The sequence below is a fragment of the Pezoporus occidentalis genome, unplaced genomic scaffold, assembly GCF_034315485.1.
Source record: "Pezoporus occidentalis ecotype Australia unplaced genomic scaffold, CSIRO_AGI_Poc_V1 ctg68, whole genome shotgun sequence".
In the NCBI taxonomy this organism is placed as follows: Eukaryota; Metazoa; Chordata; class Aves; order Psittaciformes; family Psittacidae; genus Pezoporus; species Pezoporus occidentalis.
The window spans coordinates 96,793-124,603 of NW_026916030.1; the positions used below are offsets into that span (position 1 = coordinate 96,793).

Consider the following 27,811-nt stretch of genomic DNA (forward strand, 5'->3'; position numbering starts at 1 on the left):
TAAACTCACCAAAACCAATCCTGCCAGGTCATATGTAAAGCTAACACAGTTATCACTTCAGCTGAAAAACTCATCTTTCACAGAAGAGTAACTGCCACAGACAGCTCCCTCCAAAGGTGCATGTAGGAAAACGGTAAACTGAGGTCCAAACAAGCAAAGAAACATTACACAACAATAATAATGCATATTGCGTAGCGGTATTTCTCTGTAAATCAAAGAAATTACTCACGTTTCAGCAGGCATAACAATGAGCTCCACCTAGCTTAGCTGGCTTACCTTAAAAGCTCAAATTAATCCCTTTTCTGTTCACAGGGAAGTAAAGGTTCCCACAGTGTGAAACACAGGCCCTGTGGAAAAAAAAACCCTACCACAAAGCCTTTGCAATTGGCCTCCAGAGGGGCTTGTTACAAGCACATTCATTTTTACAAGCTACATTCGTTAGTACCTTCAGGGAATACAGAACAACAACACTGCCGAGAAGTTTCCCATGTGTGCAAGCTCGCTTCTGCCTCCTCAGCATCCTCTGTATGTATGTAAAGTGCTGCTCTGCAGAGCAGCTTTCCAGGCTGCTGCTGTGGAGACTGTAAGGCAGCTTCCAGTTAGAGCAAAGCACTTTCTAGCATGTGGCTGGAGCCTGGGTAAAAAAAATAAAAGAGCTATTTGTCAAACTCCTATTTATAGACAGTCAGTAGCACTGGTGTTAGTGGGAGGAACTGGTACAGGCTGCTACTTTGGGGACCCCTTCGCAAGGCAGGCAACAGTGCCAATGGAGCTGAAATGTCAGTGGCCATTTTCCCCCTTTAATTCCTTTCCCCATAAAAAGATAGGTAGCAAAAAGTTCTTTAATTTGCTTTATGATGCCATACAGAAACCCCCCTTGGTGCTTCTTCCACACTCTCCTGTCTAATCAGTTTTCACGAAGAAGCATCACAAAATCCAACTTAGTAAATAATATTTTTTATATATATATAAATATATAATGGATTTTCATGGGTTCATGATCAACAGTTTGAGATTCTTGCCTAAAAATCCGGCAGATCCACAAACATAGAAGGATTTGCAACCAGCCTTGCCCCTCTAGTTGTCATTCTGTGCTTTGGCCAGTTTTAGCTAATTGCCCAGCTCATTCTGTAATGAGAGCTGCTACTGATGCCAGGATTTTGCAGTGCCACGTATTGTGCTTGATGCCTCCAGTGCATGCGAAAGGGAAAAGTGTGCATGAGGGGATTCAACAGGCTCAACCATTCTTCGTGAGCTGGCTAGACATGGGGTGGGCAGGCAACCAGTGCTAATGACTGCCCTCCTCATCAGGAGGCTTCCTAATTTCCAACCAGGATCTTGCTTGCAGCAGTTCAGGTCTGTATCTTTTTATGACAGTGATCATGCACCTAGAGACTCCCTTTACGTATTCAAAAGATATAACTTTTCCTTCTCTCTTCTGTCCTATGAGCTCAACCACAACAACTTCTTCAGTCCTTCTTTGTAGTGTTAACTTCAAGACCCATGATTATTGCTGTTTCAATTTTGTTTGAACTGTCTCTAATCAGTCCATTCTCATGAAACCTGCTGCCAGACCAAACCAAATACTCCTGCTGACCCCTCAGCAGTATTAAGTTAAGCAGGATTACCCCACAAAACTGAAATACTGTGCAGTTCATACATTCCAATGTATGCTTTGCCTGCTTTGCAAGAACGCAGTACTGGTGATGATATTCAGCCTGTGGCCAAATCTAACCCACACATTTTCTCTCCTAGCCAGCTCTATTGCATATAAAACCTTGTACTTGACTTTAGGGAATTCTACTCAATTTTCAGGCTATTTATTTTTCTAAAACTTCAAGCCTCAATTTGATGCTGTCTCTGTGGTGCTTGCAGCCCCTCCCAGATTTCCAATTTCATAAGCATCTCTCAGAATTTTCCCCCAAAACATAAGTGAAAGCGTAAGACAGAACCACTCTGCAGACGCTCTGCTGGGGAGTCTTGTTTTCTGCACCTGACCATCCTCATGCACTTACCACCATGGTGTACAGAGACTGACAGCACAGAACTTGGGTGATGGGGAAGGACAGTGGATAATGAACAGATAGCAGAAAGGAGAATTAAAGTTACCCTCAAATTCAATAGTAAAATTAACACACACACAAAAAACATTGGCATTCTGGTTATTTTAATGTAGTTTCAGCTATTTTAATAAGCATAGTTTACTTCCAGGTGTCTGTACAGAATAAATATCTAATCCCTCAGGAAATGTAATAGACACATTTTGAAATACTGCATCATTAGGAGCACAGCTGATGCATTCCCCCCTTGCTTCATTTTCTGTGTTACAAATCTGGAAGAACACAAGAGCCAGATGCATTCAGAATGTCTCCTTGCATCTAAAGCCATCTCACTGACATTTTCCATATTTGTCCTCAACTGATTTACAACTCCGGGGTTCACAACGAATGCAAACAAACACAAAAGAGATGTGGTTGCAGTTAATGACAAAGTCTCAGTAAACACAAAAACCAGCTAAAGCATTTTTAGTAGTTACTCAAGCTCCTCGAATTTGTTCAGAGAGTTTTCTAAAAGTGATGTGGTTGAAGGTAGCTTTGTTACTCCTAAATAAACTTGCTTGACCTCCTAGAACAAAGCAGTGCTTTATCTTCAAGCACTGCTTTGGGAAGCATTCCAGGTTGCAGGTAAATACCTCACTTGTAGACCATTGCATGGAAAATATTTTTCAACTATTTAAAATTTCTAAACCTGTATTTCAGATTTTTAAAACTCAAGCAGTGAGCTGTGTCATTAAGGAGGTGAAGAAAGAGAGGATACTCATGGGAAAGGCTTCACCCGTGCTGAAGAAAATGTTTTCTTGCTGGATTCCATTATTAAAGAGGCTGCCTTTCACTATTATAACCTCAGGCTCCTCCATGACACAGACAAATTCAGTCCTGCCTGACACTTGAATATGAACTTCAGTATAAATCCACTGCTTGGGCTTCTAGCTTTTTAGATTCTCAAATTACAGCTAGCCCCACAATGAATTAACTTTACTCTGGTTGAGATATGACTGGGAAGAGGTGCAGAGTCTACATTTCATTTACAACACATTTGTCAGATTTGTTTCTTTCAAGAGGCAAGATATAGCTCCTTTCACCACTGCACTGGTTCAGCACAACAGGAAAACAGATTCTGATGGACTAAACTTGTAACATTACAGACATTAGTACAAACTTGTCAGTTTACAACCAACAATGACCAGAAGGACATCAGTAAGATTTGACTGATCTCATCTATAGAGTTGCTTTATCTTGTGGATGGATCGTTTCCACCAGTCTTCCCAATGCTGAATTGCCCGCAGCTGAGCTGTACTTTCTTCCTTGATCTGGGCAAACTGCTGCTCAAGTTTACATTTGTATTTCTGTATGAACAACAACAAAGGACAAAATTTTCCTTATGGTGAAGAAATATAATTTTATTTTACCTAAATCTATGTCCCAATTCACTGTGTCAGAAGACTGCATAAAGGCCACCTGTTTTCTGCCTTTGGCAGTAGAACTACATGAACAATGAATTATTCACTGCTTTCCTTGCGTGTCCCCTTTAAAGACTTCTGAAACTAAATTATTAGCAATATCAGCAATTATAAGGAATATTTAAATTGCTGATATCTTCAATCAAGATCAGCAGTTTAAATATTCACGTATGCAAGATCTTCACCTCACTTCTGTTATCCCCTAGGATTAAAAAGCAGCCTTCTCTAGAGAACAGAGAGCAACGCATGCATCTCAAACAAAGAACATGCTCCGGCTCTTGCCCAAACTTCCTAAGTCACAGTCCCTTCCCACAGACCAACCTTATATACAGTATCTCTTGCTTCTACTGCTGCTACATGGCCCAGTGTAGTCTTAGCTGTTGTAACTGATGCAGTTTCCCTGCAAAGAACATAATCTGCATTGTCTGCAAGAGTAGTCATGGGTATTCCTGGCCATGTCCTTTAAAAACCAAAAGAAGCAAACACTTATGAGAGAGAACAAGTTAGAAAAGAGAGCAGATTATACTAATTCATGTTACTTGTATTTAAAGTGCAAAAGATTATTTTTTTAATCTCCACAAAAGGTTTATCCTAAAAACTACCTTATTTAGTACAAGCACCTTTTCTTTTAGAACTCCAGGGTCTCTGCAAAGTAAATACAATTCATCTGAGTGCAAATACACAGTATGTTCATAGATCTGAAAGTGCTGAATTGATAAACAGTGGCTAGCAGAGGGGTTGGGTTTGGGACTGGTCCTGCTCAACATCTTTGTCAGTGACACGGACAGTGGGATTGAGGTGTCTTCAGCAAGTCTGCTGACGACACCAAGCTGTGTGGTTCAGTTGATACACTGGAGGGAAGGGACAGGATCCAGAGAGACCTGGACATGTTTGAGGCATAGCCCATGTGAACCTCATGAAGTTCAACAAAGCGAAGTGCAAGGTCCTATACCTGGGTCAGGACAATCACAGACACAGCTACAGGTTGGGCAGAGAAGTGATTCAGAGCAGCCTGAGGAGGACTTGGAGGTGTTGACTGATGAGAAACTGAACATGAACTGCTTCAGTATGCACGTGAGCACAGAAAAGACCTGTGTGCTGAACTGCATCAAGATGAGCATGACTAGCAGGTCGAAGGAGGTGATCCTTTCCCTCTACTCTGCTCTTGTGGTACCCCACTTGCAGCACTGTATGCAGCTCTGATGTCCTCAACATAAGAAGGACGTGGAGCTGTCGGAGCAAGTCCAGAGGAGGCCATGAGGATAATCAGGGGCTGGAGCACCTCCTATATGAAGACAGGCTGAGAACATTGGGGCTGTTCAGCCTAGAGAAGAGAAGCTGCATGGAGACCTCAGAGCAGCTTCCAGTATCTGAAGGGGTCTACAAGGATGCTGAGGAGAGACTCGTTATCAGGGACTGTAGTGATAGGACAAGAGGTGATGGGTTCAAACTGAAAAAGGGCAGATTTAGGTTAGATAAAAGGAAGAAATTCTTTACTGTGAGAGTGGTGAGGCACTGGCACAGGGTGTGCAAGATGGTTGTGAATCCTCCATCTCTGGCAGTGTTCAAGGCCAGGTTGGACAGCACTTGGAGCAACCTGGTCTAGTGGGAGGTATCCCAGCCTATGGCGGGGAATTGGAACTGGATGAGCTTTAAGGTCCCTTCCAAACCAAAACATTCTATGATAGTAATAATATTGAAATTGTATTGCTTTACAATACAATACATAATTCACTTTTATTTGGATCCATTGCTATTCCTTCTTTCAAATCACTGCCTACCTAAATTGACCTTCACTAGTTAAATGACATCACTAGTTATGAGCATAGTATTCAGCAGTTTCAACAAGTGCAGAAAAAAAACTATGAGGACAGTGCCTGATATGACTTTAGAGAAGAAAATTACATAGAACAGCACTTAGCAGCTTCAGATGTTACCTGCTCCCACGGTCAGTTATCTGTTTAACTTCACAGATTTCTAGAGGAAATCCAGCTTGTTTACGGTGCATTAGAGTGGATGTTTTCTCTCTTGGTGTTTCAATTTCTGGGAGATAACAGGAGATATACTCAGCAGCAACAAAACAACAGCAGTAATACCATTGTTTTGAAGTCAATATATGCAGCTAGTTGTCTTCACTTTCAAGAAATAGCTTTGCATGTTTCATCATGCAAATCTACCCATTTAAAGTACTATAGCACATAAAAGCCTCCTCTTCCCAGGGGAAGTCTGTTGCAATCTTTGAGAAGGAAGCAGAAGCCTGATACAACAAATTTTTTCTTTACTTACTTGGTACTTGGACATCATCAGCAGTGACACTTTCATCTAATTCCAGAAGCAGCTTTTCAGTGAAGGCAGCTAGTGCAGAAACAAAGTTCTGAGCACACTCAGCAGCACAGTCCTGTTGTGACATTGGAGAAAAGTGAGAGTAATTCCTCTGATAGTTCGATCTCCTCTTAGTTTATCTCCAAAGGAACTACACAAGCATCCAACCTTAATGTTTTGCAGCAGCTGCAGATAACACACAGAAGGCTCTAAGTTTGCACATAGAAGAGTCTAACAGTGCCTCTCTGCAGTGTTCTTAACACTACCTCATTACCTAAAGTACAAAAACCTACACAGTTCTGTGTTAGGTGCCCATTAGTTGTATATTTGGGTTAAGAACCTAAAACCTGCTAAAACCAGCTGTTTGTAAATGCATCCTTCTGCCCAAAGCAAAGGCCATGCTGGAATTTGGGTACTTTGGGTGCAAATGTTCTGCCAAGGCATTATTCTAAAACAGGGAATGTGTGGTTTTGTGTGTGTTCACAGAGCTAAGAGGAGAAGGAGATATTACTTCAGAATTAAATACATATATACTCTGCAGACACTATAGCATTTTAAGTCAGTAGCCTAAACTAAAAGCATTCATGCCAAGGAACTGATATTCAGTAATGTTAGAGTATGGAGCAGAAAAAGTGTTTTGATTCCCAAAACTCTCCTGTAAATATCTTCTTATTCCAGTTCTTACTCTTGTGTAGAAAAATGTCAATTATTTGCACTAATGAAATGCATACAGAAGAAAACCTTCCAGCCATATGTTGTCTGCAAGTAATATAACTAACCAGAGGACGTCACTCTTGCTCCCAATTTAGACATATATCTTTATTCTTACCATTTACATCTAAGTCATCTCTTACTCAGTATGTTCAATGAACGATAAAAAAGACCAGTTAGTTCCACAATAAAGCATGTGTACACGTGCATATGCATTTATGTATATATTGATCTAATGCTTATAATGCATAACTTTTAAGTTACAAGATACATGAATTGGATTGCCTAAAACTGAAAACATTTTCCAATTTACTTTTGATGGGAAGGAAAAATGTATTCAAGGTGTACTCTCCTTTCCAAATGCAACATCTAAGTTCATGCTGAGCAATGGCTATACAATTACCTGCAGCATCTGCATGTTGAGATGAATACCATCAGCTTGTTCTTTTTGCCTTTTTAGTTCCTCTTGACACAAAGAGTCCAGCTGCAGCAAGTTGCCTGGGTGTCCTAGGGAGGGACGTAACTGATTCTTGTGTGCAGCCTTTAAGTAAATACATAAAAAGTGCCTTCAGTAAAGAATGCACAATTGAGTCATAATAAGGAAGAAGTAAACCCACACATTCTATATAAAGGTATTCAGAAAGACAAAGAAAATGTCGTGTGTTTTGTGGCTAACGCAGTATATACCAAATTGCTTGTCTGCTGGAGAACAGCACGCCTTTGATCTCACATTTGGGTTTGTTTTCAACTAATAATAATCTCTCCCATCAACTGGTAAACAGGATGGGTTTATATTTTTATATTTGTATTTTTTTCTGAATTTAAATCTCAGGATGCAGCTCTGTAACATTTCCTGTGTGATCTTCATTATGATTCTATTATCAGGTCTGATATTACTCGACAAATATAGGTCTCTTTTGAAAACTTAATCAATGATATTTCATTACCCATCCATATGCCATAGTACTTACACACAAGTGCGCCCATGCAGTATGAGCTGTGTAGCCATACCACAATCTTGCAGCCCTTAAAGAGTCTACAATCTAAGTGTCAAATGACAGGCAGAGCTGCACAAGATTGTAAAGAGCCAGTCCTGTGCTGGAAGCAGTGAGAAAAGAGACTGAGTTAAGGGAAATCCAAAGCTTCCAGTAGGACTACATAGGCTAACTGCAAACACAGAAACCAGATGTGTGGCCAGCTCAGCAGTGAGTCATTAAACAAACAGTGAGATTAATAAAACAATATTTTTATAATGATGATGCACTTAGCATTGCTTCCACTGGAAGCATTACTGGATGTCCATGACACATACCTTCAGGTTCTCCCAGTCTTCCAGCTGTTTATTGAAGAGGAGACGAACCTGACCAGTGGAATAGCTGAGCTTCTGCTCATGTTCTTTGAAAAGGCTATCAACCGCCAACAGGGAGACGTAAGCGAGCTCCTTCTCAAACAACTTCAATTGATCCTGAAATTCTTTTTGGAAAAGACAAGATATTTATGTGACACAGAAGTCTTAATTGCACAGAGAAAAACCACTCAGCCAAGTTCCATGTATGCTGCAAGGGTCAAACAACCTGGAATTTTCTCTGACAGAGATTCTGTTCCTGCCATTCCTTTTTCTAGGTCCAGTGTTTTGAGGAACATGCACTTGTTAAAAGATGTGACCTTGTACAGATCTTTCAACTCAGTCAAGTGCCCTTCTGCCACACCTTCTGTAGCTAATGGTATAGAAAAGAGAATATTGGCCCAATTTCTAGTAAAATCAACTGGACTTTTTCCACTGAATGTGATGGATTAAGAAAGCTACATAAATCTCAACCACTGCAATTTGCAGTTTTTGTAACTGAAAAATTAACATACACAAGAAACTAAAAGTCTTTATTGAATGAATTTACCTATAAGACAGAAATTGTAGTAATCATCTGTCTGACTTTGGTATGACAAAAGTTTCTGTCTGAGCACTTCTGCACAATGTTCAAATGTCTCTGGCAGGTCTTCAGGCACCGTGATTTTTGTGACTTGAGGCTTCCCTTTTTGGTAAAATTCCTTCAGGAGGTAAAGATAAACCAGCAAAGTCGTTGATAACACATTCAAACAAGTCACATCTAGGCATATAATAGAAACAGGGATACATAAGGCTATCAACCACCCTCTTCTTTGAGACCAGTTTTCTTCCTCTGATTCTGAAATGCTTAGTTAACGCTCATGAAGAAAACTGTGTTTAGAAATACACTGTGCCAAATATTATTTAAAAGTTAAATGCACTGAAAGAAGACGTTCTGGACAGCCATCCAGACATTGCAAAGAGCCAAATGATTCAGCAGACATCTTAGGGAGAAGACCTATGAAAGCACAAGTGACTGAACACCACTGGGTTTTCTTACCTCAGCAAGGCAGAGCAAGCTGTTGTTACCTGTCCAGAGAATATTCATAATAATCTTCTTAAAAGTACTGAAAACAAATGAAATAAATAATAATCAATAAATAAATAGATAAACCCCACTAAAGGTAAAAGACAATCCCTCTGTAAAGTGACCACATAGGCAATATTGACTGGTTTTCTAACACACTGTTTTGGTTTATTTTAATACAGTTTTCAGAGCATACACAAACAAATGTTCAGAATGCCCCAGAACCTTCACCCCGTCAGTGCAGATCCTCTAGAGAAGCATCAGAGCTGAGGAGCTATTGGAAACACTTACCAGAAAATACTCCATGTAACAAAGCAGCCATGGGAACATCCTGTGCTGAAACCTCACCTTAGGAGCTCAGCCATTTGAGATAAACCACAAATATCTGAAGGTGGGTCTAGCTGTTTACTGGAAGTATTTTGAAGCACGATGTGGAATAAAATTCCCAAGCACTTAAACACCTTAGGCATCAATTTTAATAGTTTTGTGTAGTGCATATGAAATATCTCAATTCTACATATAAAAAATTTAAATTTTCTTAGAGGAGAATAGAACCATTTAAAAATCACCTTCTAAACAGTTTGTTCCCTGATTATCCATATAAATATAATACTGAGCACAAGAATGTAGTGCATAATATTTATTAATCATCTTAGAGGTGAAAATAACTGAAAGACAGACTGTTTTACATTTTACAGCCCATTCTTTGTAAATGTACAAAATGAGCTCCAATGAGGCTACCCATTCCAGGCATTAAATAGAATAAAATGGATGACTATGGATTCACTATTATTATGCTGCAAAAAGGAACTGTTCTGTAAACACTTCAACCCTTCAACCCACTTCAGTACCTCAAAATTCAGTGGTGAACTCTACAGTTCACAATTATAAATAAATACATAGGTAGGGGGGTTTTTTGCAGATCGACTTCTATTTCTGAAAAATATACATAACTTACTCAGATTCTGGAGGCTTCTCTTCAAATATCTGGAATTCCTTGTCACTGAGAACTGGTCTGGTGTACTTCTGTATTCTAGGGAGGTAAAACATTAATTTGAAGCTATCCACAAGTATTTTCCTTCTCTGGCTGGTTATTTGAGCAGGTCAGTCATATGATGGACATGAAACTGAAGAAAACTTCAGGAAAATGTAACCCTAAAACTAGTGTTATGTGAAAATAAGCTTTTAATGGAAAAAAAGGATTCTCTCCTCAGTGGCTCTTCAAACTCTCCTGTAGCTCCATTTCAACATAAAAAGGACATGGAACTGTTCGAATGAGTCCAGAGGGGGCCACGAGAATGATAGGGGCTGGAGCACCTCCCATATGAAGACAGGCTGAGAAAGCTGGGACTGTTCAGCCTGGAGAAGAGAAGCTGCGTAGAGACCTCAGAGCAGCTTCCAGTATCTGAAAGGGGTCTACAAGGATGTTGGGGAGGGACTCTTCATTAGGGACTGTAGTGATAGGACAAGGAGTAATGGGTTCAAACTTAAAGCAGGGAAGTTTAGGTTAGATATAAGGAAGAAGCTCTTTACTATGAGGGTGATGAGGCACTGGAATGGGTTGCGCAAGGAAGTTGTGAATGCTCCATCCCTGGCAGTGTTCAAGGCCAGGTTAAATGGAGTGTTGGGTGACGTGGTTTAGTGTGAGATGTCTCTACCCATGATACTGAGGTTGGAACTAGGTGATCTTAAGGTCCTTTCCAACCCTAACTATTCTATGATTCTGTGGTTCTATTCTATTACAGTAGCTCATTTCATTTACCTATGGACTAAGCTGAAGACATACTATTTAGACACCAGACCTGAAAATTAAGCCATATTGATTTAAGAGGGGGTTAGTCTGTATTTCAACAACTTCAAAAAAACAAAACAGCAGGATAAAAAGAAGAACGTTTTTCCAGCCAAAACCTGAAAAAAAAGAATGCAGAGCTGATCATGACGACATAAAGAGGGAAGAAATCCCAAATGGGATGGAAAAGATGGAAAGAAGGCAAATACAAACAAGCATTAACAATTTTTCAAATAATAGGCAGTGGACGTTTCTGCATACAAATATTATAAGTGGAATTCCTCCTTTCAGGGGATCTTACCTTCCTGTTCGTATCGGTTTTCTAGGAGATGCCTTCCTGGTAGTCAGAGCTGCAGAGCTGCAAGAGGCAGATTTCCGAGGATCTTCATCAGATACATTAAGGCAAGAACTCTTCTTTGATGTGGGAAGAATTGCTTTATATTTAACAAGAAAAGATTAAGAACATTGCATAAATGTCAGTTAAAGATTGTTTTGGTTTGTTTTATGGTTGTATAGTTTGCATTCTCATTTCTATACTGTTTTGTTACAACGTTAAGGGGACAGTTACAGGAACAATAATTCCTGGCAGACAGAACTGAAGTAGCCTAGCAGTGGAAACAGCAATAAAGGTTGTGCACTGGGGAGTGGGAACATCATAGAAAATATGTGGTAGATGGGAGGAGGCTTAAAACAGCATTAAGGTAGGGAATAAGGAAAATGAGAGGGCTACGTTCATAGTCTTGGCTTTGATGGGAACTTAGGAATGTGGAAGACAGTGAGTATATCTCTGGAAGCGGCTGGAGGAATCAAGCTCAGGAGAGGAGAGATGAGGAAATGGAAAACTTCAGCAGGGGTTACCTCAGTGACATGCTAGGAACCCCAATTTAGATTAATGTAATATGTAAAAGAAATTCTGACACACCTGCTCCTGATGAAAGTGAGTGATCCTGATTTAGGCCCGAAGATCTTCTGTATGGCTGAATTCTGAAAAAAAAAAAGAGCTAATGAGCTATTGAATACCATATTTTATGTTATACACTAAATTATATATCATATAGAGAACTATGGAAGTTCTCTATCCCCACTATGTTCTAAGTGCAGTTAAATTTCTGAGATAATATTTAGCAGATAGGATTAGTTTTACAGCTGACAGTGTACATATAAGTACTTTCATGGGACTAACTAATTGTTGAGCTGGAATTTCATAATTTCTGCAAGCAACAATGTATTAACATATTTATTTGCAAATCACACACTGTCATACTGTTCACACTTTGTATGTTCTTTCAAGTATGTAGCATGGAATTATCTCTTAATTAAAAATAAGGCTCTGGAAAACAAAAATTTAATACCTAAAATTTATCTCAGTGCTATAAACTAGATGTTACTCATTACTCACAATGGGGTATTTTTGGCTATTAGAAATCTTGCTCTTACAAAGAAAGCAGTCTCAGCTACCAGAAATTATGTAGTAGTGTTAACTAGGAATTATATATTCAATAGTTCTTTATAAATAAACATAAACTACAAAATATGAATTCAGGAAAACCTTTATATGCTTCTGGAATACAATTTTTAGAAATACTGTAGGGAAACCCCTTGTAGTGTTATGGTGAGCCTCATGAAGAGAGAAGGTGTATGTAGCAAAGGAAATATAAAGACAGGCACAGAAAAACACCTTTAGGCAAACAAGTACTTACTCAAGTAAATTTTTGATAACACTTATTGCTAAATCATCAACTGTAGGCTTTCCCATTCTGCTTGGATTTAACAAAGGAAATTTGACAGGATCCAGCCCCATCACCATCACTTTGTTCTCATCTCTGAGATACCCTGTTCGAGTGGCAACAGCAATTGGACCTTGTAATGTAACATCTGCTGCAGGAGGGCTAAAGTCTTCCTGAAATATGAGGAAAATGAAACCCTGTTGACTGTACTAGGCAGTGAAAGCATTACATGTAGTTACTGATTACTAAAGCAGAACTTCCAAACACACTGTTTTGCTTCACAGGCTGAAAGAAAGATTTTTATAGTCCCAGTAGTAAAGTTGTTAGAGCTATGCAACTCTCAGACACTTATAAGTAGCTAAGAGCAGATTCTCACAATTATCATAAGCAGTATTTAAGTATATATCCTTAGAACAATGATCCTGTATAGACTACACATTACATACTTTCCAGACAAGGATGTTAAAACCTAACCAAAGCAAAAAAAAACCCAACAGACCACTTCATAAAAAGATCTCTTCAGGACAGATTTTTTTTATTTTTTTCATTTATTTAAAGAAACCCGTGAAATACATATCTATGAATAGTGCTAAATTTTGAAAATAATTGCGAAGAATTGTACATCTTTAGCATTTAGTGAACTCAGTGGTGACTGATTTACTCATCCTCTTAAAGAAGCTGATCTAATGTTACAAAGTCTTGGACACCTTGCCATAATGCAGCATCTTCCCTCATTTGAAAATTCAAAGCATGGATTCTGAAAATCCTGTGAAGCATACAGATAAAAAAACACTCAATATTAAGTAAAATATAGAACTTAAATTCTATCTTACACTGTCATGCAGGCTTATTGCTTTTACTAGCAAGCAGTCGAGATACTGGCTCCTCTTTTTCAGTTCTTTCAACACTACTTTGGCAAAATCATACAACTCTTCTGAAGTCAAGGCCTGAAAGAGATGATATTACAGGTGGTAGTTGCTAAGCTAGCTGTTTCAGACTTTCCAAATATGCTGACTCTTGCATGCAAAATCATATGATTTTGTCACCATTTCATTTACACATACATGGAAGCTCTGAGATTGTATAGAGGCTGAGGTTTATGCCTGGCAAACAGGAAAACAGGTACAGGACCTTCCTGAGTAAATATTCAGTGGTAATGTACACTTTTTGCCCACCCCCAAACGTGTGTAAACATAAGCCTGCCTCAAAAATATTAGTTTATAAATTATACTAACATGCACAGTGAATCAAATTAAAACCAAGTCAAATTAAATACTATTTCATGCCGATTAGAACTTACTTCAGTATCTGCAGTAGGATGGGCACAAGCATCTATCTTCTGACGGAGCTTCTCCAGATAAGAGTTTAATGTCACTGCCTGCAAATTGGAATCTGCTACCTAAAACAGAAGCAGATATTAGTGAAGCAAAATCCCATTCAAGGGATTTTCGAGGCTCCACTTTGAGACTAACTGGTAAAAAACAATCAAGCACTGGTACTCAGAGGAGAAGCTGAAGACAATGAAGAAAAGCAACACTTCATGTTCTTTACTACACCACACAAAAATGCTGGTCTATTCAGATGTACATATTCAACATGCTGCAAGATCACATAGTGTTCTAGCATAGCTACAGCAGCAGTAAAAACATAGTTTTAAGGTTATAATGACCTAGAAAACAGGTTTTGAATTAATATAAAAAGTCACTTAATGTTTGTTCACTCTGAATTCAGCCAAAAATGTCTTCAATGTAATATGAGGGAAATTATTATAATTCATTTAAACAAAGTTCTGATGTTTCTGTTTATACCTCTGACTTGATTCGCACTCGTAGATTTGTCAAAAGTTGTTGGATCTTCTCCATAAAAACTCTACTCATAAAGAGATAACAAAATTTCATTTCAGATTGGTTGATGAGTTCGGTAGCCTTTAAGAATGCCAGAAACAAGAGACAAAAGTAATTAATTTTCACTTTTTAAAACTTTGATAGTAGAACTCAGCATTTCTATTTACATTTTTCCATCACGGAATTGCCATGCATAACAGTCTTACAGTTCTAATCTAGGGGTGAGCTGATTATAAATCACATCAAATATGCCACTCTAATGTATCATTTGAAGGAAGGAAACGGCACACCTGCTCCAGGCAGCTCGATTCCATTTTCTCCATATCTGTCTTGATTAAACCTTCGAAAGCATCAATACGCTCACTCTCCTCCTGAAGACGCTTGCTGAAGGACTTCACCTCCTCAGGAGAAAAGTTACCTCCCTCCAAAAATAATCTGAAAACAACCAGCAAAGTAAAAACAATTGGCCAGCAGTCTTCTTTTTCTCAAAGACTATTTCAGCTAAGTAGCCCTAAAACATAGATATCAACACAAATGTAATGAAAACAGTATAATAATAGTGGCTTACCAAAATACATTTGCTTTTTTAAATAGTAAACTAGACGAATAACAAAATAAACTTGAATCTTGCTGTTCTGCCTTATGCAACAAACACAGATGCCTAGAAATAGTAACTATTTATAAACAACAGTAATGAAATCTCTATACCTGCAAGTCTTAAGAAAATCCACATTTGAGTTTCTTAATTTTCCAAAAGCTTCCTCTAGATAGTTCCGGTAACTCCTCAGGGAAACCTGGATCATTTCCAGATGATTATGTAGCTCTGAGTGCAGATTGCTGCTGAAAGAAACGAACCTAATAGCAAACAATACAAGACAGGGAAAACATATAGAATGAGGAACACACATCATGATTCAGAGGCTGCTGGCTATAGAGACATGAACAAATCTCAGAACTCCAGAGTGTTTTAGTATTCTGAAAGCAACTCACTGAATTGTGACTGTCTGGATGGACATGTTGAAGAGATTGGCAAGCAGTTGGTGCTGTTGAAAAGTATCCTTCAAAACCAATTAGTCAATTCATATTACTGTGCAGGTTCAATAAACCAGATAAAATATAAACAGATGAAACATCTTTTCTACTTTAAGACTGCCAGGACTTTGAAAGTGCATGAGAATAGTTGCCATCCATTCAGTTCTGGGTTTAATTTCTTCAGGGAGAGAGAAAGGAAAGAAAAATTTTCCTTTTTTTTTTTTTTTTTTGCATTTCATAAAGCAATTTTCACTGCAGAGGCAGAGTAATAACATGCAAAACAGCCTCAGAGCACAAACCAGGAATGGTGCAGACAGCAATGAGGAGTACTTAACTATGGAAATTCACACCAGCAACACCTGTGGCACACTTACTTTTCAGTCATAGGAGCACTGAGGAAAACGGACTCCATATCACGGAGATGTGATTCTAAGTTTTTGCAGATACTATCTTGCTGCTCACAAAATCCAAGAAATTCAGCTCTCTCCTTTTCCAGAGCCTCCCCCACCCCTCTGCAGTGACATTCCAGACGCTCTTTGTGAAGCAACAGTTCCACTGACAAGAAAAGAAATGTTATAATACGGTCATTATTCCATGTTTACTGTGACCATCACAACCATCAGCCAACCTATTAGCAGAAGCAGCTGTGAATAGACTGAGACAGATCTCAGAGTGGCTAAAAGGTACAAATAAAATACACCCAATTCTGTTTCCTCGATTTTACTCATGACTTTGACATGTATCCCTGGCAGTTCATAATCCATTCAAATCACAAATGTCTTTGCTCTTCTTTCTTTTAGTTTTGGTCAGTCCTTACATTATCTCTGTTCTCAGTCTTGCAACCAAAGTAAAGGATTTTCTTTTTAATGAAAAATATACCTCTCTATATTTTTGTGGAGGAAAAAAAAAAAACAAAAACCCAAACAAAAACCTTTTTGGTCTCCATTGTGGACTGATGGGCAGGTAAATCAAACCCAATCACTCTCAAGAAAACTGCCAGAAAGGCAGCTATCCTCTTTGCAGGAAAAAGTGGCATTGACAAATTATTTGCCTGTTCTCCCAAAAAAGAAGTTTCCAGTCTAGATGTTCAGGGCCACCAAGCCAGTCTTAAATTTTTATTTTTTTTTTTTCCCCGAGAAAAACTTGACACTTTTCATACAGAAAAGAGCTGTGGTTAGTGGCCAATCTGCAGCTTGTCGGTGCTGTTCACAGAGCTGAGCCCTGCCCCTCCCCGGCTCTCCCAACATTTGCCGATTCTTTTTCCGCAATACTCTGAAAATTATTTTTTGTACATTGCAAACTCTTGCTAAATAACTTCCAGGAGAATGAGGCCTCACAGATATTGACAATAGAAACTGAATGTTCATTTCTTACACCTTTTACAATCAAGCTATTGATCAAGACACTGCTGGCTGTTTTCCAAGCAAAATATAGCAGCTGAACCAGCACGAGCTATAGGAAAGAAACAGCTTTTTTAAAATATTAGTAACATATTATACTAGGAATTAGTAGGCACTGAACTGCTTCCTATTTGTCCTCTACTACTGAGTCAACTGATGCCGAAACAGATCTTGGTCCACTTATGTTCCTCTCTAAAGAAAGACATGGAATGCTCAGAGTAAAAACAAGTGGATACCAGCTCTAACATTGTAGATATTTGTCTCTATGTTCTCCTGCTTCTGCTGGTGCAAGTGAAGACACAGCTGAAGTTCTGAATTCAGCTCCTCTTTCTTGGCAGCCACAAAGACACAGGAGTTGGACAAGGACTCTGCAAACCATTTCTCCAAGTGTTCAAAAAAGCAGAGGCGAATACTATGATTGAAACAGAAATATTACAGTGAGAAACAGTAAGCAGTAAATAAGAATTTATTAAATATATTAATTCTAAGAATTTAAATTCTGACTATAGGGAGATGTGTTTTCACTACCATTTGCACAATACTGGTAGAGTTTTCGAGCTAGCTGTATGCTACTGAGTACCAAGCATTTTACCTCCATGGCTCTGCAGGGAATTTGGGCAAACTACTTGCTTTTCTGTAATAAGTTTTCTCACTAATAACATTCTGTAAAATATGAATGGTCTGTAAAAGGTAAATGCTGATGTGGTACTTTTGAGAGTCATGGATGAAAAGCAATATACAAATTTTCTCTTATTTTTATCAATTTAAGAAGAGGAATAACATCAAAATCCTTAGATTATTTTTGCATCTTTAATCCAATGTCTCTCCCGAACAGGTGAAATTTGTCTATTACCTAAAGGTAAAGAACGAACAGAAAACTGTTTTCTACTAACCGTTTTTTCAGCTCTACAAACACTGTTTCTTCAATAAGTATGTATTTCAGGTACACAGGAAGTGATTCTTTTTGTTCGTATTTTGTAAAATAAGTCTCTGGGATGCCAGTCTTTCCTGCCTCTTCAACTCTAAGAACCGTGTAAGAATTGCCACTAGAAGTGGAAAAAACCTCAGTGGCAATTTCAGAGCTTTCTGCCTTGCTGCTGTTGAACATAACCTAGGAAACAACTGGAAATCATCATCTGTTACCTTTAAAGGTATAGAATCAACAGTGAACAAGCTAATGTAAGAATTCTAAGGATATTAAGGATAACATTCTCAATTTGGACAACCTTTGTACAGAGAACAGATGTTTGCAAGTGTCTTAGGTAGAGTCACCGAAGTTTTAAAATGATTTTGTTATGGTGATAAATTCACATAACTAAACACCTGAAAAACTAATAATTAGGTACAAATACAGCTTAAATCAGTCACCCTGGGTTAAGAATACTAAGATGAAAGAAAGAAAGAAAGATATTTCAAAAAAAATCAATGCAAAAGTTTTTTTACAACGGTAAAAGCAGTGCATTGTAAACTGTTTTATACATTCCATTTGCCCATAAAAAGAATCTAAAGCCCTAATACTCCAGAAAGAAACTAAAACAATAAACTAAATCTAATCTACTTTAAGGAATTTAGACTTACACCAGAATAATAATAATAATAGTAGTAATAATAATAAAGACTTCTTATTCATCACTATTTTGTGCAAGACTTATTTCACCTTCAGTTTATCCTCTTGTTCATTTACCTGTGTAAAACTTACCTCTTGCTCTGCATGCTCAGTTTCTTTACTTTCATGAGGAAAATGCTCCTCATCTTCATTGTTCTCTTTTTTTTCAGTTTCCTGGGCAAAAATCTCATTCTCAGCTGTGTGTGTTTCTTCATTTTCCTGTTGACAACTGTATATCTTTTCCTCTCCTTCATTTTCTTGCACACTGCTCTCAGCTTGCTGCTCCACCAGGCATTCAGCTTCTGAAGCCTTAACTAGTTCTTTCCAGTTAAAGCAGAGTTTTACTGGTCACAGTCCAAAGAAATACAGACTGAAAACAAGCAAGCAAAATTACCTGTTTGCACCATTGAGGTATTACCTTCATCTTGCAGTGCTGAGTCCGTCTTTCCTTGCAAGTTCTAAAAGCAAAACAACAACAAAAACCCACACACAATTTAAAAAAAAAGAATTGTTTAACCCAAACCCACCTCAGTCCTACGGCCAAAAAATGCTTCAGTTTCTATAATCTAAATTTTAAAGCTCATGTAAATTTTCCCCAAAGTGAAAAATTCATACACCAGTAAGATTTTAAACCAGAAGAAGTTTGTTTTCTTTATACCTGTTTGAAGATTTCTTTCACATTAAAATATTGGCTGATGGATAAACTATAAGAAATCAATTCCTGAAAAATAGCTTCTGGGTAAGCCATTATTTTATCCATTAGAACTTGGTTGAAGGTCTCATACCTGTCAAATTTAAGGTCACTGTTTAATAGACTTGAGTATGTATAGAAATAAAATGAAATACGGCTATAATGTCTAACTTTTCGACCAATCTCATGAAACCTTTAGGCTAAACATTGTACTCTATCATTATTTCCACTCACCTAAAAAGGTACATTACCTTGGGGTTTTAAAATTTTCCCAAAGAATAAAAGGAGCATTGAACCAACAGCTCTAAACATGGGTGCAGGGTAGGTGTGTGCATGTGAGAGCTAATATGTCTCCGATCTAACAGATACAAAACACCTTCTGGATGTGAAAACATAACTACTTCCTCTCTGGTTATTTAATTCTCAAACCTTAGGCTAAGATCTTCAGCAAGGAGAGAGGCATATGCTGTTTTGACGTGATTTTTAAAGTGACTTCTAGTCCTTGTGACTTTGAAAGGGATCAAATCTGTGAGCACAGGTGAGGGCACTGACTTCCTTTTGATGTATGTGATTAAAGAATCTGAAACCCTACTTTTGTCTTCTGAATAAACAATCAGCCCTCTGGCATGGATGACATGTTACCACATTATACCACCAGTATAATAATACTGGTCTGGTATACCTTAAATCTTCTATCAGTCTCCCTTCTAATATGTGGGTATATTTTGCCTTAACTTCATTCAGTATAGAAATGATTTTATTTTACATTCTTAGATGAAGTAGCAAGCAGTGCCTTTCACACTTTCACACTACAGCATAAGCAAGACCTAAGTAACACAAGCAACATTTAAACGTGCTTTACTTTTTAAGTTTTCACCTACAAAACTCATACCTAGCTTTGATGTCATCTAAAGAAGAAAATGCATTCTCCAAATATTTCTTCAGATTTTCTTTGGAGCTTTCTCTTCTCATTTTATCCAAAATTATATCCAGATTAGCTTCCAGCATCTAGGGCCACATAAGAAGAAGCCAGTAAAAATTATTTGTAATTACTAAAATGTTTCATCACTATTTAGGATTCAAATAATTTAATTAGGTACATATATTCTACACCAAGAAGGGAAGCTACCTTAGAAAAACTCATATTCTCTGAAGATCTTTCATAGATAATGAACACCTCTGGCATTTCCACCCCAAGTTGCATGTTATACCCATAATTCAAGAATCTGACACACAAACAAGACCCTACAACTGTACAAGATCTTATGAGTAACAGAAACTTGTAGCCACTCAATATATAAAATATAATCTTTATCACCTTTGCCATGTCAAGAATAAAGCATGACTGTACATTAAGTGTGAATCAAGCAGCAAAAAGTTTACCTAACTCAATGAAACTACTCTGTAGAAATTCCAGTATTACGTCAAAGATAATGTTGTAAATTTTATAGCAGGTATTTTGAATTCCAGAGGGTTCTCTGCATTAAGAAGTCCTCTCTTTACATCATACTGCATCCTTGGGTTTATGTTTATACCTGAGTTAAGTTATCGTGTTCCCCTCTGCATTCATCTAATTTCTTCTGAAGTTGATCTTCCCGCTGAGACAGTTTGAGCTGATGAACATCCCAGAGACCCATGGCCTCCTGAAAATAGTTGTACAAGTCTTCACAATTCTGGTCATGCTGTTTAGCCAGCTCCTCAAAGTCTCTCTAAAGAAAGACATTAAAGTGAATCAGTTACTACTAAACTGTTGCTGGAAGGTGAAATGAATGAGTAAGGGGACATATGACATGTTAGGCAGCTACCTGGCAGTGTGCTATCAATATTCAACATGGCCTTTTCTATTTGGAGAGGAAAAAATAGTCCAAGTAAACCAAGGAAGAATGTGGACTTTTGTTCTAGAAGCTGAGATACTAAAACTCCTATTTATTATTCTGGTACTGTAAAGCACGGAATCACCAAGTTCAGCACATATCCTGAAGTATTGGGCTACCTATCATTTTAGGTACAACTGCCCAGCCATTTCCATGTATGGAATCATAAAAGATAGGATTGAAAGAAATTTGGGATATCACTTATACCTATTCCCTGCCTCCAGGCAGGATGTGCTATATCTAATTAATCCGTGATAACCTATTATAAACCAAACAATTAGGAACTCTTCTCCTTGAATCATACCAAACTGTTTTTATTTGTGGGGCAGGTGTTGAGTCACATTCTAGACCTCTGATATGACAGCAGCAGCCCAAGATGCATGTAGCATTTCAGGCAGTAGCGCAGGGAGAACAGAGAGTAAGAAAACCAAATGTAATAAGCATACATCCATATGCTCCAGCTCTTCTTCAAAGCGATTTTCTAGTTTCTCAGTCAACTGAAGAAAGTCACAATTCACAGTTTCTTCAGCCTCTTCTTTTGTGCAAATATTTAGACTCAACAAGTTATTCTAAAGAAAAAGAATGCTAAGTTATTGACATACACATAATGTAACAAACACTGTGTGGCTTTTAGAGAGTATGGATAAACTTGGTGTTTCTTCTTTTCTTGTGAATAAATAGAAAAAGATTCAGCACACACCCCATTCCACCACCACCACCACCACCCCCCCACCCCGAATCTCACATTCTGTTAGTAAACAGTACAATTCCATTTGGACCCAAAGGTAGAAATTAAGGCAGAGAGGTGGAATTTCTTTCCCAAGAAAAGAGAGATTCAGCACAATGACTGAGGGTTGTGACCCTGGGTCCTCCACCTAAACGTGGCACAGTACTCCTTTCACTGCTGGCGTTTTTTACTGCTTTTACACATCTCAAGTACAAATACCATATGATACTGTGAAACAAAATGGACAGTAACTTTTCTAACATAAGACAGGTTAAAAAAGTAATTTCACTTGTTAACTCATGTTTGGTGGATACTCAAACATGTATTAATGTAACAACCTGTTGTACACTGTTACTAGCAATCCTTCCAAAAACTTGCAAAGCTGATACCTGATACCTTGTGCAGCTGCATGGCTGCCAAACACGTCTGCTGGACTCTCTCGTACTGGATACGTATTTTCCTCATATACTGCACGTTGTAGGTATCTTAAGGACATGGAATAACAGGGAAGAACAGTGTAAAGCATTCTGTATTTCACAATGCAGTGTGAAATGAGGGCCTCTGCTGAGTCTCAGCACAGGTAACATATCCCGGTAGTGTCTTCACACGTATGTAATACTATCAACCAAGAAGGTGTTTTAATACAAATCTTTTCATTATTATGTTTAAAGGTAGTGAGTTATTTACAATCACTAGCAACTTCTTTGGTGCTATAGAGGCTACAAACATTAAGACAGGATGTGTTCAGGAGAATGTAGACACACAGAAAGCAAGCACACTATAGGACTCGGAGGAAGGAAGGACTCCAAATGCTTCCCCTCTCATTCTCCAAGAGGAGTATTTTTGTATTATTGAGAACTGATCTGCATTAAGATTAACCTTCTATTTCCCCCAGATTAATTCTAACCAAGTCAGTTCCTGCTGCATATCACCATGAAAAAATGTTCTGGCAAAAGGGATGCAAGGCAATGGACAGTTTATTTGGGTACTATTGCCAGCTCAAAGCAACTTAGAAGATATATGGAAACCCATGGAACAAACATAGCAAACAAATACTTCAAAGCAACTGTCTGGCTCAGTGTTGCCTGGAATTGCTTGAATTACAGACTGGTTTTGTGATTTCTCAACTTACCTATACTTTTGTTTAAATTCACCAAAGATCTGTACCACTCACTTATCTCAGCTTTTGTGTGTGTTGGAGGCAACAAGTCACTATTGAAATATGAAACAAGAGTCAGATATCTTAAAAATAGAATCCGGTTGGCTCTTAAGGGATACAATTATGGGATTATATGGGATATCTTAAGGGACACAATGAAAATAAAATCACTGCTGTTCACCAAGACCACTGCTCACCAACAGGGAACTAACTGTAATCTATCTTGCTGCTACGTACATTGTAAAAGAAAAAATGTAAAATATGGTAATGCATTGCACCCAAACCATCTTCTGGTCAGGATGGACATGCAAATGTAGCAGTGTTAGAGTTCCATAAAGACTTCTTTGTTAATTTATTATGCAAATTAAACTTCCTCCCAGCAATAATGCCTTGACAAGATCACCAGTTTATACAATCCACCCGTACTTGTCTGCCCCTTTCTAACATGTTTTAAAGGTTAGGAATATTTACTTTCATGTGCCTGCATTTCTAGCCCTCGATCCCCCCCATTTAGTGTAAGTGGTGCACTCAAAACCAAGAGTGCTTTTTTTTCCATTAAACATAGCTTTACAAATGAAGTTCTGGCCCTGCCTTACTGCTACATTGTACAATCACACACTGAAACAGAGAAAACTGCATTTTGCTATCAAAACCTTCATCAACTCTAGAAATAATTATATTTTCCTTTGTTCCTGTTCTCTTTTGTCATACCCCAGGTGCTGCAAAAACTCCAGTCTCCTTTCACCAAGTAAAATCTGATCTGTTATCATATTTTCCATTTCTTTTTTCACAGATGGCGGATTCTGTATTTCTTCATTTGCCATAAATTCTCTGTAGGATTGAAGAATACACTGAAGTAAGTATCTGCTTGGGACACTTGTCAATGTGTCTTATTCATAAGTCAAAACATAACTGTAAAATATCTGACCTGAAACTGTGAACGATACAGTTCTTTTGGATGAGCTTCCAGTCCTTGACTCTGTCTTGCCATTTCAATCGATGGAATAATTCCTTCTTCAGCTCTGATTTCATTAGATTACAGAACAGCTTGGCAATTGCCCTCTGGTTAGCCAACAGTGCTCTGTTAATGAGCTGTGCAGTAAAAATTCAAAACAGGAATAAAAGCAGCATAAAATATTAAAAAAAAAGAAAAGAAAAAGAAGAGCATGTTCTGTGTAAAATGAGTGGGAAATACAAATGATACAAATCATAAAGGATATCCTGCAAAATAAAAAGCTTTCCTACAGGCAGGGATTGGTAAGTAGAAATAATGAATTTCAGTTGGAAAAGAAGACACTCTGGGAATATTGATTGCTACTTCTCACAAGTAAACCAGCCTCTCAGGATGAAAGATTTACCATGGCCTCATTGTTTATCAGCCTGTAAACATCAGCCGACAAGCAGAAGGAAATGTTTTCCAGTATCACAGTATACTTCCTCAGCACAGCTGTTATCTGTGCAATAAAAGAATAAAGAACAAAAAAAAATCTGTGTAACTTCAACGTCACTTTCCAAAGTTAAGCAATGCTATGAACAAACCATTTTTTTCCATTACAATAAAATCAGACAGAATCTTAAAATACTTAAAATCTTAAATACTGACATTTTTAAATCACTCATATAAATAGTAACTAAAACATTCCATTTTGTTACTACTCAACCAATTTCTCTTCAATAGCTGTGATGAGTGAGTGCTCTGCAGCCAGGCTGCAATTTGAATTTAAAAATTAAACCAACTTCCTTTCAAATACCTGCAGTGAATCCACCAGTGCTTGGTGGATTTAAGCAAACATGGTCATCTCTGGTATTTTTTATAACTAATCAAATAGAAAAATTATTGGATCTATTTACAGTGTCTTCATTACAAAGAGGACAAACTGACATGAGTATAACAGACAGCTTTTGTTTGCCTGCAAGGACAAAGCAGCAAGGACTTCCTTATGGACTATTTGTTTGTTTATTTATCTTCACATTTCCTGTGATCTCAAGTGACTTACAGGTCAGGCTGAAGCCTGCAGAAGCATAGCACATCTATTACTGATACCCAGCCTGACCAAACCCCAACCAGCTTGGGCAGCGCCCAGCAGCAGAGTAGGTGTCTCCCAACAAAATAACCTCAGACCTACTACAGTTTGACCTAACTAACTCTGCAGAAAAATAAAAGCAGCTCACATGTCCCTTGCATCTTTAATACAAGTAATTGTGAATGAAACAAACACCTTGTAACTGGTAAAGACGTATTTTCTGATTATGTAGGTACGAGAGAATCTACTGGTGAAAAGACGGTAATTGCCTATGCAACAGAACCCCCGGCAGATGTCTGGCTCCTGTGGAAACAAACTACTCTCTGCACTACACCCAACACCGGAAGCAAAAAACCATCTTATGCTGAATTAACAGCTATGAAGACCACAGCTCACTTGATCAGCTCGACTTCTTTCAACCTTTTTTAGGGATTCATCCATTTTCTTAATCCACTTCCTTCTGGTTAAGGATTCCTGGTGGATGATACTCCACAGTTCTTCCAAACCCTGCAAGAAGGATTTATTTTCACTTCCACTGAAAACGAACTATCAGGAAAAAAAAAAAAGGCATTTATATATCTCTTAAAACTACAGCAAGACATAAGAAGTTGTTATGCAGACCAGGTACAAAGAATTGAGGAGGAGACAATGGCATAAGCTGCCTTACTTCAATTGAGAAACCTTCCAGAGTAGTGGCAAACTCAATCTTTTTAAACAGATGTTCAATTTTTCTATCGGATTCCATCAGTTTTGTCAGAAGGAATTTTCCAGGCTCCAAAACAAAGGGCTCCATCTCCTAAAAAGGTAAGGAAGTCAGTGCAATCTTTTCAGCATTAGGCCTTGACTTTAGCATAGGACTTAAAGACTATCTGAATTACAAAACCCAGTCTTACCCTGGCAATGCAGGTAAGCTCATGATACATTGAGGTTAGTGCTTCATCATGGCGGCCTCGCCGGTGTTCTGACAGGCGTTCCAAGATATTACTCCTCATTTCCTCAGGAACTGCCAAGAAGAAATGAGGATGATGTAGCTTGGTACTGTTGCTGCAGAAAATGTAATGCATGCACAATGAATCCCTAAATCCATGCTCTGAGCTCTGTAGTTACTGTAGCTGTTACAGTGCATGACAGCTTTCCACTAGAAGGAAATCTATGCAAATGTAGATTAAAAATAGCAAAGCATATATTAAAAAATCCTTTGATTTTATTAATTTGTCATTTTCAGAATGATAAAAGCATGGAAACTATGAACTAAGTTCAGGTATTATTGATCAACTGCACCATCCCAGGAGACATTCAAGGCCAGGCTAGATGTGGTTCTAGGATCCACATGAAGATGTCAGGTCATTTCTGAGTTTGATTTCATACCTTGTTCAGCTGAAATGATTATATGTAGGGTGGTTCCCAAGAAGGCAAATTTAAATATCTGACATTTCCTTCAGTGACATGACTTAGTGGTGGTTTTGGCAGTCCTGGGGTAATGGTTGGATTTGATGATCTTAAAGGTCTTTTCCAACTTGGATGATTCTATGATTCTATGATTAAAGGAAATATATTTTACCGATAAAATGAGGAAGGGATCTGACTTCCTCAGCTGCATTTAGACTGACACTTCTGCAAGCCTTCTGAAATATTGTAGCTTCTCTGAAACAGAAAGAGAATAAAGCTTTGATTTGTACTAAATACATAAGAGGAGGGACTTGCAGTGGTATAATATTCAATGTAATTGGCAAAATGTAACATTTAAGTGAACATGAGCATAGTTCTAATTTCAAAAAATATGATTCAAAGATTCAAAGTTCCTTCTTCTGAGATGAACTGAAGAATTAGCCTATGTTGATCACAAGATCCAAACTGGTGTGATGGCACAAAAGCAATAAATGCTAGACGTGCAAACTACAAAGATATACATGCTATCTTTAAAAGGTATAAAGATCTATGAACTGTTTAGTAAGATTCTAGTGAGAAATGTGGAAGTAGCCTTTATCTGCCCACTGCTCTTCCCATCAGCTGGGGTACTGTGTTTCTCCTCAGAGGAAGTGAGGATAAAGGTGTCATTATTCAGCAGAAGGATTAGGGTGAAAAGGATAGACACACTGATCTAATTTTTGCTTATTACATAATCATTACTTCATCATCATGTAAACCATTAACATAGTCTAAAATAGAGTTCAAAACCACATATCAAACCAGGTGTGGTTTGGATTCCTTTGAATAAAAAAGACCTACAATTTATTTTTAAAAGAAAAGCCATACTATGTGTGTGCCACTGCAAAATTAGCATGTTAATGAGCACTGCAACAGGCAGCACTATACAGTCCTTTACAAGTTGTTAGTGCTGTGACCAAGAATTCAGGCATGTCTAAGTCCCAGTTCAAATCTTAGTCTCCATACCTGTAATCATCAACACATAAATGGGGTTTTACGCTCCTGTTCTCTACCTGTACAATGGTGGCTCCTGTGTGGACGCATTGTAGTCTGCTCTTTCAGCACCCTGCTGCTGGTAACGCTGTAGCAACTTGGCATCAGTAGGAATTTCTGAATCCATACCTAAGCAAGCCTTCCTCTCTTCATAGGAAACCTAGCCCAGTCCTTACTTCATCCAAAGAGCATACTAAGTAACTTCCCTGCCTGGAACGCGGCGCACACCTCCCACCGTTGGCACGCAGGCCCCGCAGCCAACTTCCAGGCCTGTTTCCAGAAGAAATGAGGTTTAGAAGCTGCGGGACAAAGGGTTTAAAGGCTTTACTCAGGCCAAAACTACATGGCAACTACATGGCTTCCACTGAAACTGCTGCAGGCGGAGCGTTCCGGTGATCCAAAGGTATGCGATGACTCCCGGTGTCCGAGGGCCCTGGACTGAAGAGCAAGGCCCCTTGTGCGGCCAGGCGGCCCGGCCGCCGCCAAGCCCTCAGCGCAACAGCCGCGCCGCGCGGCGCCCCGGCACCGCGCCGCGGCAGCGGAGGCGTCCTCG

At 38.4% G+C, this 27,811-nt stretch overlaps 1 protein-coding gene across 8 annotated transcripts; it reads right to left on the reverse strand.

The window, feature by feature from the left end:
• Positions 1-27,778, reverse strand: CCDC180 (coiled-coil domain containing 180). Of its 8 annotated transcripts, none has more exons than XM_062641449.1 (36): positions 27,279-27,773; positions 26,399-26,481; positions 25,731-25,840; positions 25,505-25,633; positions 25,234-25,344; positions 24,172-24,267; positions 23,742-23,905; positions 23,525-23,644; positions 22,787-22,866; positions 22,051-22,139; positions 21,374-21,496; positions 20,589-20,762; positions 19,946-20,061; positions 19,021-19,147; positions 18,781-18,820; positions 18,456-18,682; positions 17,650-17,867; positions 16,993-17,168; positions 15,731-15,911; positions 15,033-15,179; positions 14,615-14,759; positions 14,289-14,405; positions 13,781-13,879; positions 13,314-13,427; positions 12,454-12,653; positions 11,676-11,737; positions 11,055-11,187; positions 9,923-9,997; positions 8,938-9,004; positions 8,449-8,599; positions 7,866-8,026; positions 6,957-7,094; positions 5,807-5,918; positions 5,458-5,563; positions 3,842-3,980; positions 1-347 (listed from the first exon to the last, which is right to left on the reverse strand). In XM_062641449.1, exons 1-36 carry the CDS (start codon positions 27,383-27,385, stop codon positions 291-293), a joined length of 4,494 nt encoding a protein of 1,497 aa, XP_062497433.1. In that variant the 5' UTR covers positions 27,386-27,773; the 3' UTR covers positions 1-290. The 8 variants fall into 8 exon arrangements, with proteins under 8 accessions (XP_062497433.1, XP_062497436.1, XP_062497432.1 ...); XM_062641452.1 differs by lacking the exons at positions 1-347; positions 26,399-26,481 and adding exons at positions 2,148-3,406; positions 26,206-26,372 and having other exon boundaries at positions 27,279-27,771; XM_062641448.1 differs by lacking the exon at positions 1-347 and adding an exon at positions 2,148-3,406 and having other exon boundaries at positions 27,279-27,771.
• Positions 27,779-27,811: the final 33 nt, after the last annotated feature.